Source organism: Artemia franciscana, chromosome 13 (assembly GCF_032884065.1).
Source record: "Artemia franciscana chromosome 13, ASM3288406v1, whole genome shotgun sequence".
Lineage (NCBI taxonomy): Eukaryota > Metazoa > Arthropoda > Branchiopoda > Anostraca > Artemiidae > Artemia > Artemia franciscana.
This window is the reverse complement of record NC_088875.1, coordinates 35,283,914-35,299,510: the sequence shown is the minus strand read 5'-3', so window position 1 is coordinate 35,299,510 and position 15,597 is coordinate 35,283,914. Positions and strand designations below refer to the sequence as shown.

General features: G+C 34.0%; 1 protein-coding gene across 1 annotated transcript in view; it reads left to right on the top strand.

The window, feature by feature from the left end:
- Positions 1-15,597, top strand: part of LOC136034858 (general transcription factor IIH subunit 4-like) — a 54,631-nt gene that overhangs the window by 418 nt on the left and 38,616 nt on the right. The window contains exons 2-3 of the mRNA XM_065716329.1: positions 7,153-7,192; positions 15,078-15,198. Coding sequence (XP_065572401.1) covers positions 15,080-15,198 — 119 coding nt within the window. The 5' untranslated portion in view covers positions 7,153-7,192; positions 15,078-15,079. The remainder of the gene's footprint in view (positions 1-7,152; positions 7,193-15,077; positions 15,199-15,597) is intronic.

Below are 15,597 nucleotides of genomic sequence, written 5' to 3'. Positions count from 1 at the left end.
TTGTCTTGGGTATAGTTTAAATAACGTAACCTCTTGCCAAGATAGCAAAAAGTAGCTAAACTAGAATTTTACCACAAGCCTAGCCTATATCTTAAATTTAACCCACTGTATAAAATTGACCTACATTGTTCACAAAAAGAAAAGCAGAATGCTGCATAAATACTTTAATGCCAAATTCATTATGGAAAGGTATTAATTTTGCAATAAATCTGTGGGCATTAACCTAGATTTGGTTTAAATATCCTGTTTCTATATTAATTTCAGTGCATTAGTGTCTGAGATAGCATACAGTTGTGTTGATTATTGAAACTCCTTGGCTTAGGCCTATCACTTTCTTACATTCAGTTGAACTATTAAGGTTAGAATTTTAGACTAGGCTAGTTAAAATTTCCAAATGATGGCCTTTTCACTAGGCTATCTTGAAAAGTATTTGAGCTTACTAAATGATTTTTTAATGATGGATCTGCATCAAATGAGAGGGAGTTCCCCTAGATTTGGCAAAATACTTTGGGAATTTTCATTGAAATATATATATTTTGGTACATCCATCAAGGAACCCTTCTCCTCAGATTTTCAAAATACATTCCCTTCCCCCTCCCATTTACAGTTTTGTAAATTAGTGCCATTTGTGAATTAGCATAGCAGAAAGACTGGTTTTGTCCTGGATTTTGTTTTATTTTATACTTATGACATATATTTGAAATATTCAGTTCACCAAGTTTAACCTTTATAAAGCAGAGTAGTCACAACACAGTTTTCAGTTTACTGCATTTGCTTCTAATTAAATCTAGGCTTTCTTTGAGACCACAGTCCAAGATAAAAATGATTTATTCAAAGCCCAATATAGGAAAAAATTTTACAGCCTCCATCAAGTATTCCAAAATTCATGAAAAATATAGCATAGCAATGGGTGCATAAAAATTCAATGGCTGATTTAGGATTTTTCTGTGAAGAGAAATTTCTCTCTTCTGATGGCTGTTCAAAAACTGTTGTCTTTTGATAGGTAGAAAACAAAAATAACTGAACCTATAGACTTTGTATGCATTCCTTTTATCTCAAATACTTGTTACTCTTCAAAACACTCACTATCATTGAAACAGATATCTTACAAAATCCTAAAATATCAAATAACTTCAAAAATTCAATAGATTATCTCAGCTAGAAACAATTTTAGATTTTACAATTTTACAGCTTTTTTCAAATCTTCATACAATGAACTCTGCCAGTGGTACATCAGAAATGATGCAACATTATTTAGTTCTACAGTTGCTTATTGATGAAATAATGGATACTGATGTAGGATCAGATGAAAATGAAGAAAAATGGTGGTAAGTTGTAATATAATATTCAATTTAATCTTGCAAGTTATTATTTTTCTAGACACAATCTTGTATATTCAGGTATGGACAAAGTTCCAAAGCTGCCAATAGCACAATATAGTAGAATTCCAAAAGCTGCTGACACTTTAGCAACAACTGCCAAATAGCATTACTACTTAGCTACCCCATTTTCTCTATTGTGGGGTATATGTATAAATGAATGTTGGAGTGGAGACAAGTATTATATTGACTAATAATTTGTATTTTTTTTTTATTTCATAGAAACAGTTTTTTAGGACCAAGAAAAAAGGATTCTGATTTTATTTAAAAATACATTATTTTGTTTTGTTACAAAGTCATTTATTGTTGTAACCTGCAATTATGATGTTATTTATCATCTTGTATACAAAGATGTCATCTTGTATACAATCATTGTGAGTCTTTATTTTGATGTGCATATTTGAAGAAAAAGTTTACAATATGTATAGACCAACTAACCCAATAGGAACATTTTGACTAAATACCTGACAGCCTGTACAACCAACAAGTCTCTTTGCTTCCTGGCTTTTGATGGTCTCTTTTAAGTTTTCCATTTAGCTATTTTCTTTTTTCGCTGGTTAAATAGCGGAAGTATTCTTTATTTGATTATGTTTTTGACTTTGGGCTATTTTATGGTTTTCATTTAGTTATTTTCTTTTTTCCCAAGAAAGAATGTTGGTTAAATAGCAGAAATAATCATATAGGCTACATCACCTATCACTGTCTTTGTAGAATAAACTTCTAATTTCTTGGAATTAATTTTTTCAGGTTTGGCATTAATAAATTTACTCATAGATAACATTGGCCTCCAAAATTACAGTTTTGATTCTGTAAAGTATTTTGCCAAGTTTCATGCTATTTGATATTTTAGTTCCAAAAATGGTTCCCATCATTCCCATAATGTCAGGATTTTCTTGAAAAATACATATTATTTTAAACAAAACCCAATTTGGAAAAGAATGATGTTGCCCAATTTCTCGTGTACTATCTGGTAACATTAGTTTCACCCAAAGCCAATAATTTGTTATTTCTTTATATTACATAGAAACAGTTTTTTAGGACTTAAAAGTTTCTGATTTTATTTAAATGGCCCTTGTGTTTTGAGAATTAAAGAATTAAGACAAAAGGTCAAACTGTAGCATAAAGAGCAGAGTATTGTGGAGGGGAAATCAAATCACATAACTTTTCCTAGCTAGAATTTCCTCTTTGTGGAGAATTTTTCCTGCAGAAAATTCTCCCATCAAATATTTTTTCCCCTCAGAAATGCATTGATAAGCATCTTATCATTTTGGTTACGGATGCAGTTGTTGGCTTGTTGCAGAATTACAAATTTCTGATGCAATGTAAACATTAACTTGCTTTTCTGAATTTACAACAAATTAGTGCAAACATAAATGCTTAATTTGGTGGTGTCCATTGTAATTCTGAGTAACTTGCAATATCAAGGATAATAACATCTTTATTTTATTATACTTGACATCTAAAGTTTGTGTTTCCAAGATTTGTCAGGGGCTAGTAGCTACAGTAAATTCTTAAATGATTCATAAATGAGGGTAGCTTCCTCCTCCTTAATAACTCATTTTTCACCCTGAAGTTTTTAATATCTTATAAAAGTTTCTTAGGGTCCATTTTCATAAGGATTCAAGTTCAACTAAAATCCTCATGAAACTAACAAAAGATGGATAAAATTCATCTTTTGTTCAACTTAGAGATGGCTTCATAATCCAGTTAAAAATGCGGCAAAAAACAGAATCCATCTCAGTGATACCTTAACTCATATAGCAAATTTCAAGCAGAACTAACTTAGCCTACTAGCAGTTGTCTTTCATTTTGGAGAGGCCAGGCCACCCAAGCAAAGGGTGTGTTGTCATTACAAATGATTTTGCTGAAATGAGCTGGTGGAAAACTATTAGGAAATTTACTGTTTAGAGATTAGGATATCACAAAATTAAGCATTCAATATGCTTGTTTGTAAATCTTAAGTAAATACAAACCCTGTTGGAATTTTGTTGATATCCATCTCACAATTAGTGTGTCTAAAGAAATTTTCCAAAGAGCATTCAGTTTTCAGCATGCATTTTATCTTTATTGATGGTTAAAGAAAGCAATAGATATACCTGCTGTAGCTGATTAGTAATAAATAACTTGCTGCATTTCTGCATAAAAATGTGCATTTTTATGTATAATGTATAGCTTTTAAAGTCATTAATTCCTGAGAAGCCCCTTCTCCAGTTATGCCAGCTTTATGGGTAGTAAAGCCTTTTAAAAATAATCTGAAATAATTTTTTGGGGGTCCTTACCAGTGGCTTTCCTTTCTACTGCAATTAGTAATGGGTGAAATATATTGCAGTCACTAAAAATTTACAATCTTACCTATTTTACCACTATTAAGTTGCAAAAGGGGTGAACTAAATATTTACCATTGAATTTGTCACAAAAGAAATTTCTAGCTTCAAGAAATTCAATCATGCCTTTAGAACAAGGGATCCTAAGTTAGGTCAAAGTCTTGAAAATGTGCTTCTAGTATAAGTAATTTGTAAATAAAATTTTTTATCTTTCTAAAAATGAGACAGAAAAAATCCTGCAGAAAAGAAACAAGACAGATTAATAAAGGAAGAAATACCATGGATGCCCATGAAATGTAAGATAGAAATGAACAAAACTTCAATTATGCATCTGTTTTCTTTAAACAGACAGGAGGAATAAACCTCCAAGCTTTGACAAATTCAATCTCACTATTGGAACCAGGTATAAGACTAATTTCCAGGGAATGAAAACAGTAAATCCCTGGCTTTTCTATTGACACAGGCAGTGAAGGGAATAAAAACACATGTATTGTTCTGCCTATTTGTTCAACTTCTCTGTCTGTTCTACAAATTCTGTATTATATTTATTTGAAAAAAAAAGGCAAAATGTCATAGATAAGATTTATTTGCAAAAAAGCCTGCAGGCCATAGCAAACACATGCAACTTTATACAAGCACCTAATTCCAAACAACTTAGAAAAGCAAACAAACTTACAAACAACTTAAGCAAGCAAACAAACTTTCAAACACTTTATGAATTCAGAAACACCCATAAATAAACTCTTACCAAGCTAACTCCTCAAACATGATTCCCTATGCTTAATCCCTAAACAAAGATTAAACAAAAAAACTAGTTTTTTAAACTGAAAGTAAGGAGCAATATTAAAACTTAAAATGAACAGAAATTACTCCGTATATGAAATGGGTTGTCCCCTCTGCAATCCCTCACTCTTTACGCTAAAGTTTTTAATTGTTTTAAAAAGTAGAATTGTCACAAAGAATCAAACTTTAGCATAAAGAGCAAGGAATTGCAGAGGGGACAACCCATTTCATATACAGAGTAATTTCTGTTTGTTTTAAGTTTTAATATTGCTCCTTACTTTCAGTTTGAAAAACTATTTTTTTTAATTTGATTTCTGAACATTTTTGAATTAATGCATTTTTGATTTTGGCTCTCTGCACATAAATTATTAAAATGAAATTTGCATATTATTTTTTTTTTTTGGCTAAATGGCTTTCTCTTAGTTTTGATCAGATGATTTTGAGAAATAAGGGGTGGGGAAGGAGGCCTAGTTGCCCTCCAATTTTTTGGTTACTCAAAAAGGCAACTAGAACTTTTAATTTTTAACAAACGTTTTTATTAGTAAAAAATATACATAACTTAAGAATTAACTTACATAACAAACTTTTATACTCTTATATTTTTTTTATTATGTATATGAGGGGGTTTGTCTCCTTATTAATACCTCACCTTTTATACTAAATCTTAAGTTTTGTCCCAATTCTTTAAGAATGACCCCTGAATCAGAAAGGCTGTAGAATAAATAGTTGAAATTACCACCACTACTACTATATCATCTACAAATAATATACATGATAGCCTGAACCAATCCAAAGATACAAATGGGGCTCCATTATTTTTTCATAAAACTGTCTAAATCATTAACAAACAAGGAGAAAAGCTTTGGGGATAAAGTACATCCTTATTTCACACCCAAATGAGACATAACTAGTCTAGAAAATTTCCCCATCACCTTTACAACAAACTTCACCCTCCTATACATAGCTGCTATTATTGCTACAAAACAAGATGGCAAGCCTATTTCTAACAGGCTTTCAATTAACAACCTCCTGTTTACTGAATCAAAAGCACTTCTCAGGTATAAAAAGATACAAATAGCCAACCATTTTTCCATCTCAATATTTCCAAAGTAAAAATATGGTCAATAGTGCTGAATGTTAATCTGAATCCCACTTGTACTGGACTCAGTATTTCCTCTTTATCTAACAGATCTCTTAGCCTAAAATCCAAAACCTTATTCGCACATTAGGGGAAGGGGGGGGGGTGCATTATATCAAATACCTAACCTAACCACCTCTATATATAAATATTAATTTAAATGTAATTGCATCATAGTTTGTTTCACAAAAGAACCTAACTTTATTTATTGAGTGTGTTCTGAATAACACACAAGTACCTAACAACCATATTGATGCATAGCTTAGATTTTTTGTTATGCATTGATGTATACAATTCTTCTCAATTCCTATTTTGATAGCAATACATGAGGGTTTGAGTTTCACATTATTTTGCATAATTGCATAGCCTACTAGTTTTGACCCTATTTTCTAATGTAGCAAGAATTTAGGCCTACTTAAAAAAGAAAAAAAATTATATGCTGACCAATGGTCAGCATTGCACAGCAACTGATATCCTGATTCAATGTCTGTAGCTAGGAGTGTTACAAAACATTGATTCTTCATTTGAATTCATTTGAGTGCAAAAAACATTTGATTCTTCTTAAGTTTTTCCTCTAAATTTCTCCAGGTAGGCTAATCATTATAGCTAGGTGTAGTGTGGCTAAGCTTACAGAGTCACACCATTGACCCTTATCCCAACCAAAATAACAGCAACGCAAGGCCTTAAACTCCTAAGCTTAGGTTTTCGAGCCTGGAGTAGCCTACAAGAAACTTTGCTAGGAGGGCTCAAATGTATCTATAAATTAATATTAAAAAGTTGTTACAGGCTACCAATAAACTGCAAAGTTTTTTGAAGCACTTCAATGAATTACAGGATTCAATCTAGCCAAGGCTAGCTTAAGTAATTATCATTGAATGTTTTAAATCAGCTTCAAGAGTAACACAGTGCGTCTTTCTGTCAAGTGGGATTGAACTAAGCTTTCTTTGAACTATATACATTTTTTTTCTGGACAATTAGACCTATTACTCACTAGGCTATGCCACCTCTACAAAACAATTTACCACTGACTTTGGATAGGCTAGCAACTGTCCAAGGATTACAGGAATTTAATTAGAAGCTTCCTAAAGCAAGACCTGAAGACTTCACCCCAACAAACTATTCAACCAAGCTTCTCTAGATATGCCCAGATCACATTAATGCTTGAACTTTACCAATGAATTTTTTTGTAAAAATCATTTTAAGGTCAAAATAAGATTGTTTACCATCACTGGTTCTTTGAACAATTGCAGTTCCATTCTCTTCCCTGCATAAAGGCTCACGGTCTTCAAACTTTTGTGTTAGCCACTACAAGTTTTATATATTATTCTGGTGATGATAATGATGTTAAGTTACTTAACTAAAGATGCTCGTTAACTATCTTTAGTAAAAGTTACTGAAAAAGTTACTTTGAAGTAACTTTTCTGTCGTTCCAGCTGCTAAATAGCATCAGCTGGAACGGAAAAAGTTACTTTTAGTAACTTTTTCGTAACTTTTAGTTACTTTTTGTCGCAGCTGGAACACGCTCATTATTTCAAATATAAGTAAGAAACAAATAGATAAATAGATAGGTAAGAAACAAACTTATTGCTAGCATCATAATTTCACCATGAATCCAAATATGACATCCATTTCTGTTAGCCTACAAATGAACTCTATCCCCACCCCTGTAGCCTATATTGGTTCAGGATATATACCAATTCAGGGTAGCCTATAGGCTATTTTCCATATTAGGAGGCAGGGTAAGCTAATTTTGGATGTAAATGAAGGTTTCATTTCGATTCAGAATGCAATTTTTGACTTTAGAGGTATGTCACAGGTTTAATTCCTGGCATTAGCAGTTTATTTGGTTTGGGACATAGATCAGTGATGTGACTCTGTAAGTTCTGCCAGAATTGGCCCAAACTTAACAGGTCACCTAGAGAAATCTGGGGTCAGTAAGCAGGAAGGGCATGCAAAGGCATAGGATGACTGGCCCCTAGCTTCCTGTTGCACTTCCTGGCTAAAGGACAACCTGGTCCTTTACTGGGCTTCTGACTTGGCCATAGAATCTTTTTTTTAAACCCATTAAATATCTTTTAAACCCAGTACAAAGGAAGAAATGCCAGTAAGGTGGTCCTTCCTTTTCAATGAATTGTTGATGTACAGACTAGAGTGTAGGTCATAAGAGGTCCTGTGGTGGTGCAGTGGGTTTGACCTTAGCTTGGTAATATGGGACCCAGAGATTGAATCACGCTGAAGGAATGCACTGCAGGGCCAATGTAGGGACCTTAGTAGTCAAGAAGCATTGTTAATCCAATACAATACAGGTCAAAAGAGGTGGCTGGTGAATGTTTTGCAAGGTTTAAAAATTTAGGGCAATTGCTCAGGTTAGCAACTGAGCACAAAAGTAAAATTTTGTGAATAGTTTTCTTTGTGAATGTTGTATTTATGTAATGTCAAGTATTTTAAAGTCAATCTTCATTGTTTTGTTTTAATTGCCATGGCCCTAGGACTTTAGTGTATTAAAACCTTCTTATGTCCATCCATTTTCAGATTTGTGCTTCATCAATTAAAAATATGAGGTATTTTACCTCAATGGTTACCTAGGTTTTGTAATTTAAACTAAGAGTAGGAGTCTCCCTTATCCTAGTCTATGAGTCATGTGGGTAAAAATGTTTTCTCCAAAATTGATCTTGACTATTTTTGAAACTAGGCTATTTAAGGTTTCAGATTTCACAAGTGGCCTATGCCTGGGAGTGAGTTCTAGTAATCCACTGCTTAGACACTCCAAAAACTGGTAAAATTCTAGTTGAGCAACTTCTTGCTAGGCTATCTCAGAAAGGGGTTAGGTTAGGAAAATGAAACTTTCAAGGATGGGTCTACAGGCTAAAGTATATCCTAGGAAAATATTTAAAGTGCCCACCTCCACTCCTTCTCCCTCTAGAGAGCCCTGAAATTCACTAGCATAACAGGTCTATACCTATTGAAATTTTGACAAAACAAAATTTTACCTTAATTTTCAGTTACCAGTGGCTTTTTTTCTGCCTTTAGTTCTAAACATACAGTTCCTGTTATTTGAGTAGAATTCTGAGCCATACCAATGTCTTTTTTCCAAAATTTAGGAAATATATTTGCATATCTTTAAAACCTTATAAATTGGGATTAAGCAAAGTTGTGAAGCTGAAAACAGTTTTGTTGTACATCATTCAAGCAGAAGATCTATTTTGCAAGATTCCACTTTTATAACACACATATTTTTGAAGGTCATCAAAGGTCAGGGCCCTATAGAGGGAGAAGGAGAAGAGGTAGGTATTTCAAAATACCTCCCTGGGACATATTTTAGCCTTTAGACCCATCCCTGAAAGTTTCATTTTCCTAATCTAACCCCTGTCTGAGATAGCCAGAAGTCATTTTCTCTTAATAAACAGATTGATTGATTGATTGATCCTTCCATCACTCTGTTCTGACTCTTTATTCCATCTTCACCACATATCCTCTACAGGCTCCTCCTCACTTTCCACTTCATATCAGTGGATTTCCTCTCAACTATGGTCACTGCTGGGGTTCTACCAACAACCTGTATTTGGGCATGTTTAACTGATATGTCAGTGTCTTGAATTGATAATATTTTTTTGTCTCTTAGTGTGGTTCAGTCTGTTGTACTGAGTGATATTTCTGACCATTTTCCTGTATTTTCCACTTTTAACTTTAAAATAAGGTTGAGTAGGAATGCTCCCACGGCTTCTTTTAGGTTTGATCTGAATAATTTAATCTGCCTCAGATCCCATTTAGCTGAGAAGACATGGAATATTTTTAGTGAGGATAATGATTTTTGTTCAAAGTTTGATTCTTTTTATGGGTCAGTGAAAGTGTTGATTTTTTAGTATATGTTCTGAACCCCTCTAATTCAAGGTCAAAAAGATCCATTCCACTTAAACCATGGATGACACCTGGCCTTTAAAAGAGTTGGAGAAGAAAAAATAATATTTTGAAAGCTTTTAAGTCAGCAAAGCCATGTTTTGAATTCTGCACGTCTTCAGCAGTTCAAACTCTACAGGAATGTTTTTAACTCTTTGTGCCAGAAGGCCAAATTCCTTTATTATTCTCAGATTGTGGGAAGGATATTTGTAAGACTTGGCAAGTGATTAATTCCATTCTTAAAGGTTCTTCTCCATCTCCCTCTATCCCTCCAAGTCTTGTGGTTGGTGATGTGGTTGTTAAGGGTGCTCCAACTGTTCTGGAAGCATTTACATCATTTTTTGCTAATGTTGGGAAAACTGCAGCTTCTTCAGTCAGGTCTTTGCTGTCACAACCAGATTACAAATCTTATCTTGGTCTGCCCTGTCTCAAGTCAATGGTGTTGTATCCTACTTCTGAGGTTGTAGTAGCCAGGATTGTAAATAGCTTGAAAAGTTCTTTGGCATCTGGCCCTGACTGCATTCCAACTATGGTAGTTAAGTTCATTGTTCCTTCAATTATTTCTCCATTGATGAAGCTTCTAAATCTTTCTTTTGAAAATGGGATTTTCCCTAGTTCTCTTAAATGGGCTAAAGTAATTGTTTTATATAAAGGTGGACCTCAAAAATGATCCAGCCAATCATCAACCTATATCTTTGCTGTCTGTTTTTAGTAAAATTTTTGAAAAGACCATGCTTTCCTGACTACTAGCTTTTATTGAGGCTAAAAGTTTTTTTCTTGATTTTTAGTTTGGCTTCTGAGCTAAACATTCTACAGAACATGCATGTGTAACACTTTTAAATTTTTTCTGCACCACACTTGACTCTGGTTTGATCCATGTGGCTATATTCCTGGATGTCCATAAGGCTTTTGACTCCTTAACTCATGGGATTCTTCTTTATAAGCTATCACATATTGGTGTAGGAGGACAGGCTCATTCTTGGTTTGATTCCTATTTGTCTGTAAGAACTGTCTCTGTTGATTCTCTTTCCAGCTTTTTGTCTGAAGCTGAGTTTGGTGTCCCTCAAGGTTCTGTTCTTGGTCTGTTTCTGTTTTTGATTTATGTTAATGACCTTGTAGTTGCAGTTAAAAATCAGGAACTCTTAGTTTGCTGTCACCTATGTCATCCTGAAGCTTTCAATGCAAAAAAAAAAAAAAAAAATCCTTCACTTTTGCAGGATGAGGATGGTCTAGTTGCCTTTGCTGATGACAGTACTGTTTGTACTGCAGTTGGAACTGAGTCTGAGATGCTTCCTAAAGTAGTGAACCTCTTCAAGAGAGTTGTTCTCTGGTTTGATGCTAATTGCCTTGCTCTAAATGTTGCTAAGTTAAATTTTTTAATTTTTCCCCATATTTCTCTGGTGTGCCCTCAGTTAATTTGTGTAATTTGTACAGGCCAATTACCACTCCAAGTAAATTATTTGAGTATGTTCTACACCCATTGATGAATTTGTTAATTATGAGGCTAACCAGTTCAGCTTTCGGTCAGGTCTGAGCTGTCAACATGCTCATCATGTTTTAGTGCAGCTTATTAAGGAAGCCACTCGGAATAGTTATAGTCTTTATTTTTGCACCCTTGATATATCTAGAGCATTCGATATTGTTTGTCATGTCCAGGCTTGGTATGCTCTTAGTCAACTAGGTGTGAATAAATAAGTGATTCTGGTTTTGAAGTTTTGGTATTCAAATTCTTATTTAAGATTAAAACCAGGAAATGGTGATTTTTTTGGACATATACCAGTCAAGTGTGGAATGAGACAGGGAGGAGTTCTCTCTCTCTTCATATCTTTAATGCTTCTATTGAAAAAGTTTTGTCTGGTATACATAGTTCTTGTCACCACAGAGAAAGAGCTTGTGATTGTGGTGACATCAAACAAAACCCTCCTAAGGAGTCAGTTGCTCTGGAGTCCCATTCCACCATTTTACTCTAGTTGAAAAGATGAAAATTTTACTTATATAGGCACTAGTTCCTCAATCTTGAACCTTGATCATATTGTCTCTTCTTTTCCCTGGAACCAAGCCACAGTCTTGCATGAAGGCTTTTGTTATAATCACCTTCTGATCTGTGTATATACAGAGTGCATCAATGCTACCAAAATGTCTAACTTTAAAGCATGGTTCAATATCCAAGATTGGAGCTGCATTAATTGCCAGTTATGTATGTTAGAGTGTGACTTGCTACTTAATAAAATCAAGGTTCCATTCCATCTCCTTAGCCCCAACTGTAGTTCTTATCTTTGTGAGTATCAGATTGAAATTCCAATTACCAGTTATCTTACAGAAATGAATCACACACTTTGATGTGCAGAGCTTATTGCAGTTCTAACTAGACATGTTTGTAAAAAGCAGAAGTGGCTGATTGGTCAAAAAACTCAAATTTTGTTTCAGCATGTGAATCAGCTAAGCTATGGGTCCAAATTTGGAATGAATGTGATAGACTGCATTGTGGTATAGTAAACAATTTGCATTTAAGAACAAAAAGAAAATTTGCAAGAGCTCCTAAGAACCACAAAATCATGCTGAAACAAAAAAATGTAAATGATATGGCAAGTGATCCTTGTCTTTTGTGAAAAATTCTTAATGTTCCAAGCAGACCTCTACATGTAATATTTCTGAAATTAAGTGGATTGATTATTATAAAACTGAATTTTCTTCACCTGATCTGTCAACCGAAAGTAAATTTGAAAAAGAGCTTGGCAGTATCTTGGCTAAATTCCAGCAGTCTACCTTCTCAATTACTCCTTCTGATGTAAAGTGTGCTTTAAGAAAGACCAATAAAAAAAAACATCTGCTGGTGTTGACCTTGTTTCTGCTAAACATTTTGAAAATGCTAGTGATTTGCCTGTGCAGCACCTCTCACTGTTGTTTGGAAGATCAATTTCTTCAGGTGTGGTGCCACAACAGTTATGTATTGGCCAGATCACTCCTATTCCCTAAAAGGGAAAAAGAAATCTCGAAGATTGTCAATCATGCCACCCTATAACCATTTTGTGTACCTTGTTCAAAATTTTTGAGTCTATTATCTCAGTGAAATTTCTTGTAAGTGTTATGCTCCTCCACATCAGTTTGGTTTCCAGAAAGAATTAAGTCAGGAGCATGCTCTTTATGCCCTTTTTAATTTTCTAGCTGATGTGGAAGGATCTGGTGATTTCCTTGTTCTTTGGATGTTTGCCATAGCTAGAGCATTTGATTCATTTATATTTGCCCAGATTTTGACAGAAGCTATAAAAAGAGGGTTTGATCCTTCTGTTATTTATTGTCTCAGTTATATGTATAGTTATTTTAAAGCTAAAATAAAAGGGGGTTTGGAATTTTTTTAATTTATTTAAGGGTGTCAGACAGTGTGATTTAACTTCCCCTGCTCTTTTTAATAACACAGTTTCTGCTGCTCAATGCTCTGTTGAGTGCATGTGTATTTATGGTGGAATTGATGTTTCTTTATTTACCTATGCTGATGATATTTTGAATCTAAGTTGCACCTTTTTGGGAAGTAAGAGAACTTTTTCTAAATTACGGCGTCGATATCAGCAGATTAGTCTGAATTTTAATGTTGATAAAACTCTAAATCAATCACTGTCAATCTTAAGGGTAACTCTGACATGCAACTTGAACTGTCTGAAACATCTATTTTGCTATCTGATAGCCTTATTTATCTTAGTATGCCCATTGGAAGAAGTATTAAAGAAACCGTTAAGCTTGTATTTCAAAACCTTGCTAAAAAGATTTGAATTGGATATGCTTTGCTTGCATATAATATAACAAATCTTAGTCAGTTTCACCTATCCAAACTTGACAACACTCTTACTGTGCCCCAGCGTCTTGCAATGTACACCATTTGGAATTTTGTTCTGCTTAAAAAAAAAAATAATAATAACCAAATCTATTTTAAATGTGCCTAGTATCTGCTGCATTTGCCTCTTTGGATCAGTAATTCTTCTCTGGTACAAAAATTTAAATTGATTCTGCCTGCAAACATTATTGATAAAAGAGTAGAAGATTCATATGCTCTGCTAGAAAGCTCAACCTCCAGTGGTCTTCCCTATTCATATAGTATGTAGTTATGTTTGATTTTGTTGATTGTTTGTTTTCTCTTTTAATTTTTTTTTGTCTTACTCTGTCACTAGAGCTACAACACTTTCAGTTTTTAGTAAACATCACTTTCCAGTAAACTTTGTGAAGGATGCATAAGAAACAGGATACCAAACCAAGTATTGCAGAGCAATAAAATGAATCCCAACCAATATGAGTTCCTACCAAACAGAAGCTGTACAGCACAATTAAGTTCAACAATTGGACACACGCCCTGGAAGAGGGTCACAGCATCCTGGCAGTACTCTTTGACCTTAAAAAGGCTTTTGAGAGTGTATTGCATGCAAAGCTAATGGATGAACTCCAACAGTACTATTTGCCAAGACAAATACTATCCTGGATAGAATCCTTCCTCAGAAACCAAACCCAAACAGTTAGAGTGGGTGACAACATCTTCAATCCAGCAAAAGTGACCAGCAGGGAGATAAAAGGTAGTGTGATCAGACCTCTCCTCTTCATACTCTTTATCAACAGAAAAACCATCAGAACTACCAAAATCTATGCAGATGACACAAAACTTTATAGGAAAATCATCTCAAGAAGTAGCAACATTACAAAAAGACATTGATGCCTTAATTGAAAACCTCTAATGCCTAGGTTTCAACTTCAATGCATCAAAAACCAACATCCTGTGAATGGGAAAGAAAAACACTGCTTTGGTGCCCCAGCAAACAATAAACAACAAAACAGGCTGCAGAATACCACTGGCAGTTGCTGACTCTGAAAGAGATCTTAGCATTATTGTTAATCCACAGCTTAAATTTCATGAGCACATGCAGAAAGCTATTTCCAAAGCATCACATCTCATTGGGCTGATCAGACAAAGTTTCAAGCACTTGCACAACAATACTTTTGTAAAATTCTATATGAGATATTAGATGAAAATCTGCCTTTCAAGAAGCCATCTAGTTTTTAAATCCTGGTTAGTATGTCCTCCATAGGAGCTTCTGCAAATACATGGGATCTGATGGACTCCAATTTGATGTTCCACTCAAGTTGGATCTTTTCTAAAGTTCAGAAAACTACTTAAAGTATTGCTACTTTTTAAAGCTACTTTTGAACCATTCCTTTGTAAAATTCGTTTTGTTTTTCACTCAGCCCTGGAACCTATGGTAAAGCACAAACAAAATATCCCTCAACCCAGTGTTGTCTCTAAAACCTTCTTAGATATCTTACATTACCTTTTTTTTAGAATTTTATAGAGTAATGGTTTAAAGGTAGCTTTAAAGAGTAGTAATACTTTAAGTAGTTTTCTGAACTTTAGAAAAGATCCAACTTCAGTGGAACATCAAAGTGGCTTTAAAGAGTAGCTTTAATTAATGGCAATCCATTAATTAAACTGCGAAACAATAGTCTTTTTTTATTTTTTGAGATTCTAATACCAATCAGCCTTTGTCACTTTTATTAAAATTTGTATTTTCTTTTTAGATATGGAACAACGACGTGATATTTTTGCTTGCAAAACGCTATGCGACTACTTGAAGACCTTGCAAACTGTCACCTTGGAAAGATTGTATTCTTATCCTGCATGCTGCCTTGCTGTCTTCAGGTAGTAAAATACACATATTTTCTCATAATTTTGCCATGAGGCTATAGAAAATCCTTACAACAGATTGTGATTAATGCTGTAAATTTTTGTATTTTTGCAATCATAGCTTTCTTTGACATTTATTCCTGGAGCATTTTGTCCTAGTGCCAATTCATGACAGTAAGTTATTTACCTTTAGTTTAGGCAACACAAATATATTTGGAGACATTGGGATAATCATAAATTGAATTTAAGCCAAACTCACCAGCATCTTTATTCAGAGCCAGGTTTTTAAATAAAGATTTTAATTTCAAATGTTTCCCTTAAAACTTGTTTAAAGCCAGGTCCCTAGAAATCAAAGAGACATTTTCTAACATTATACAAAGGTCTAGGAAATTAAAAAGGTGTTCAGATGGAGTT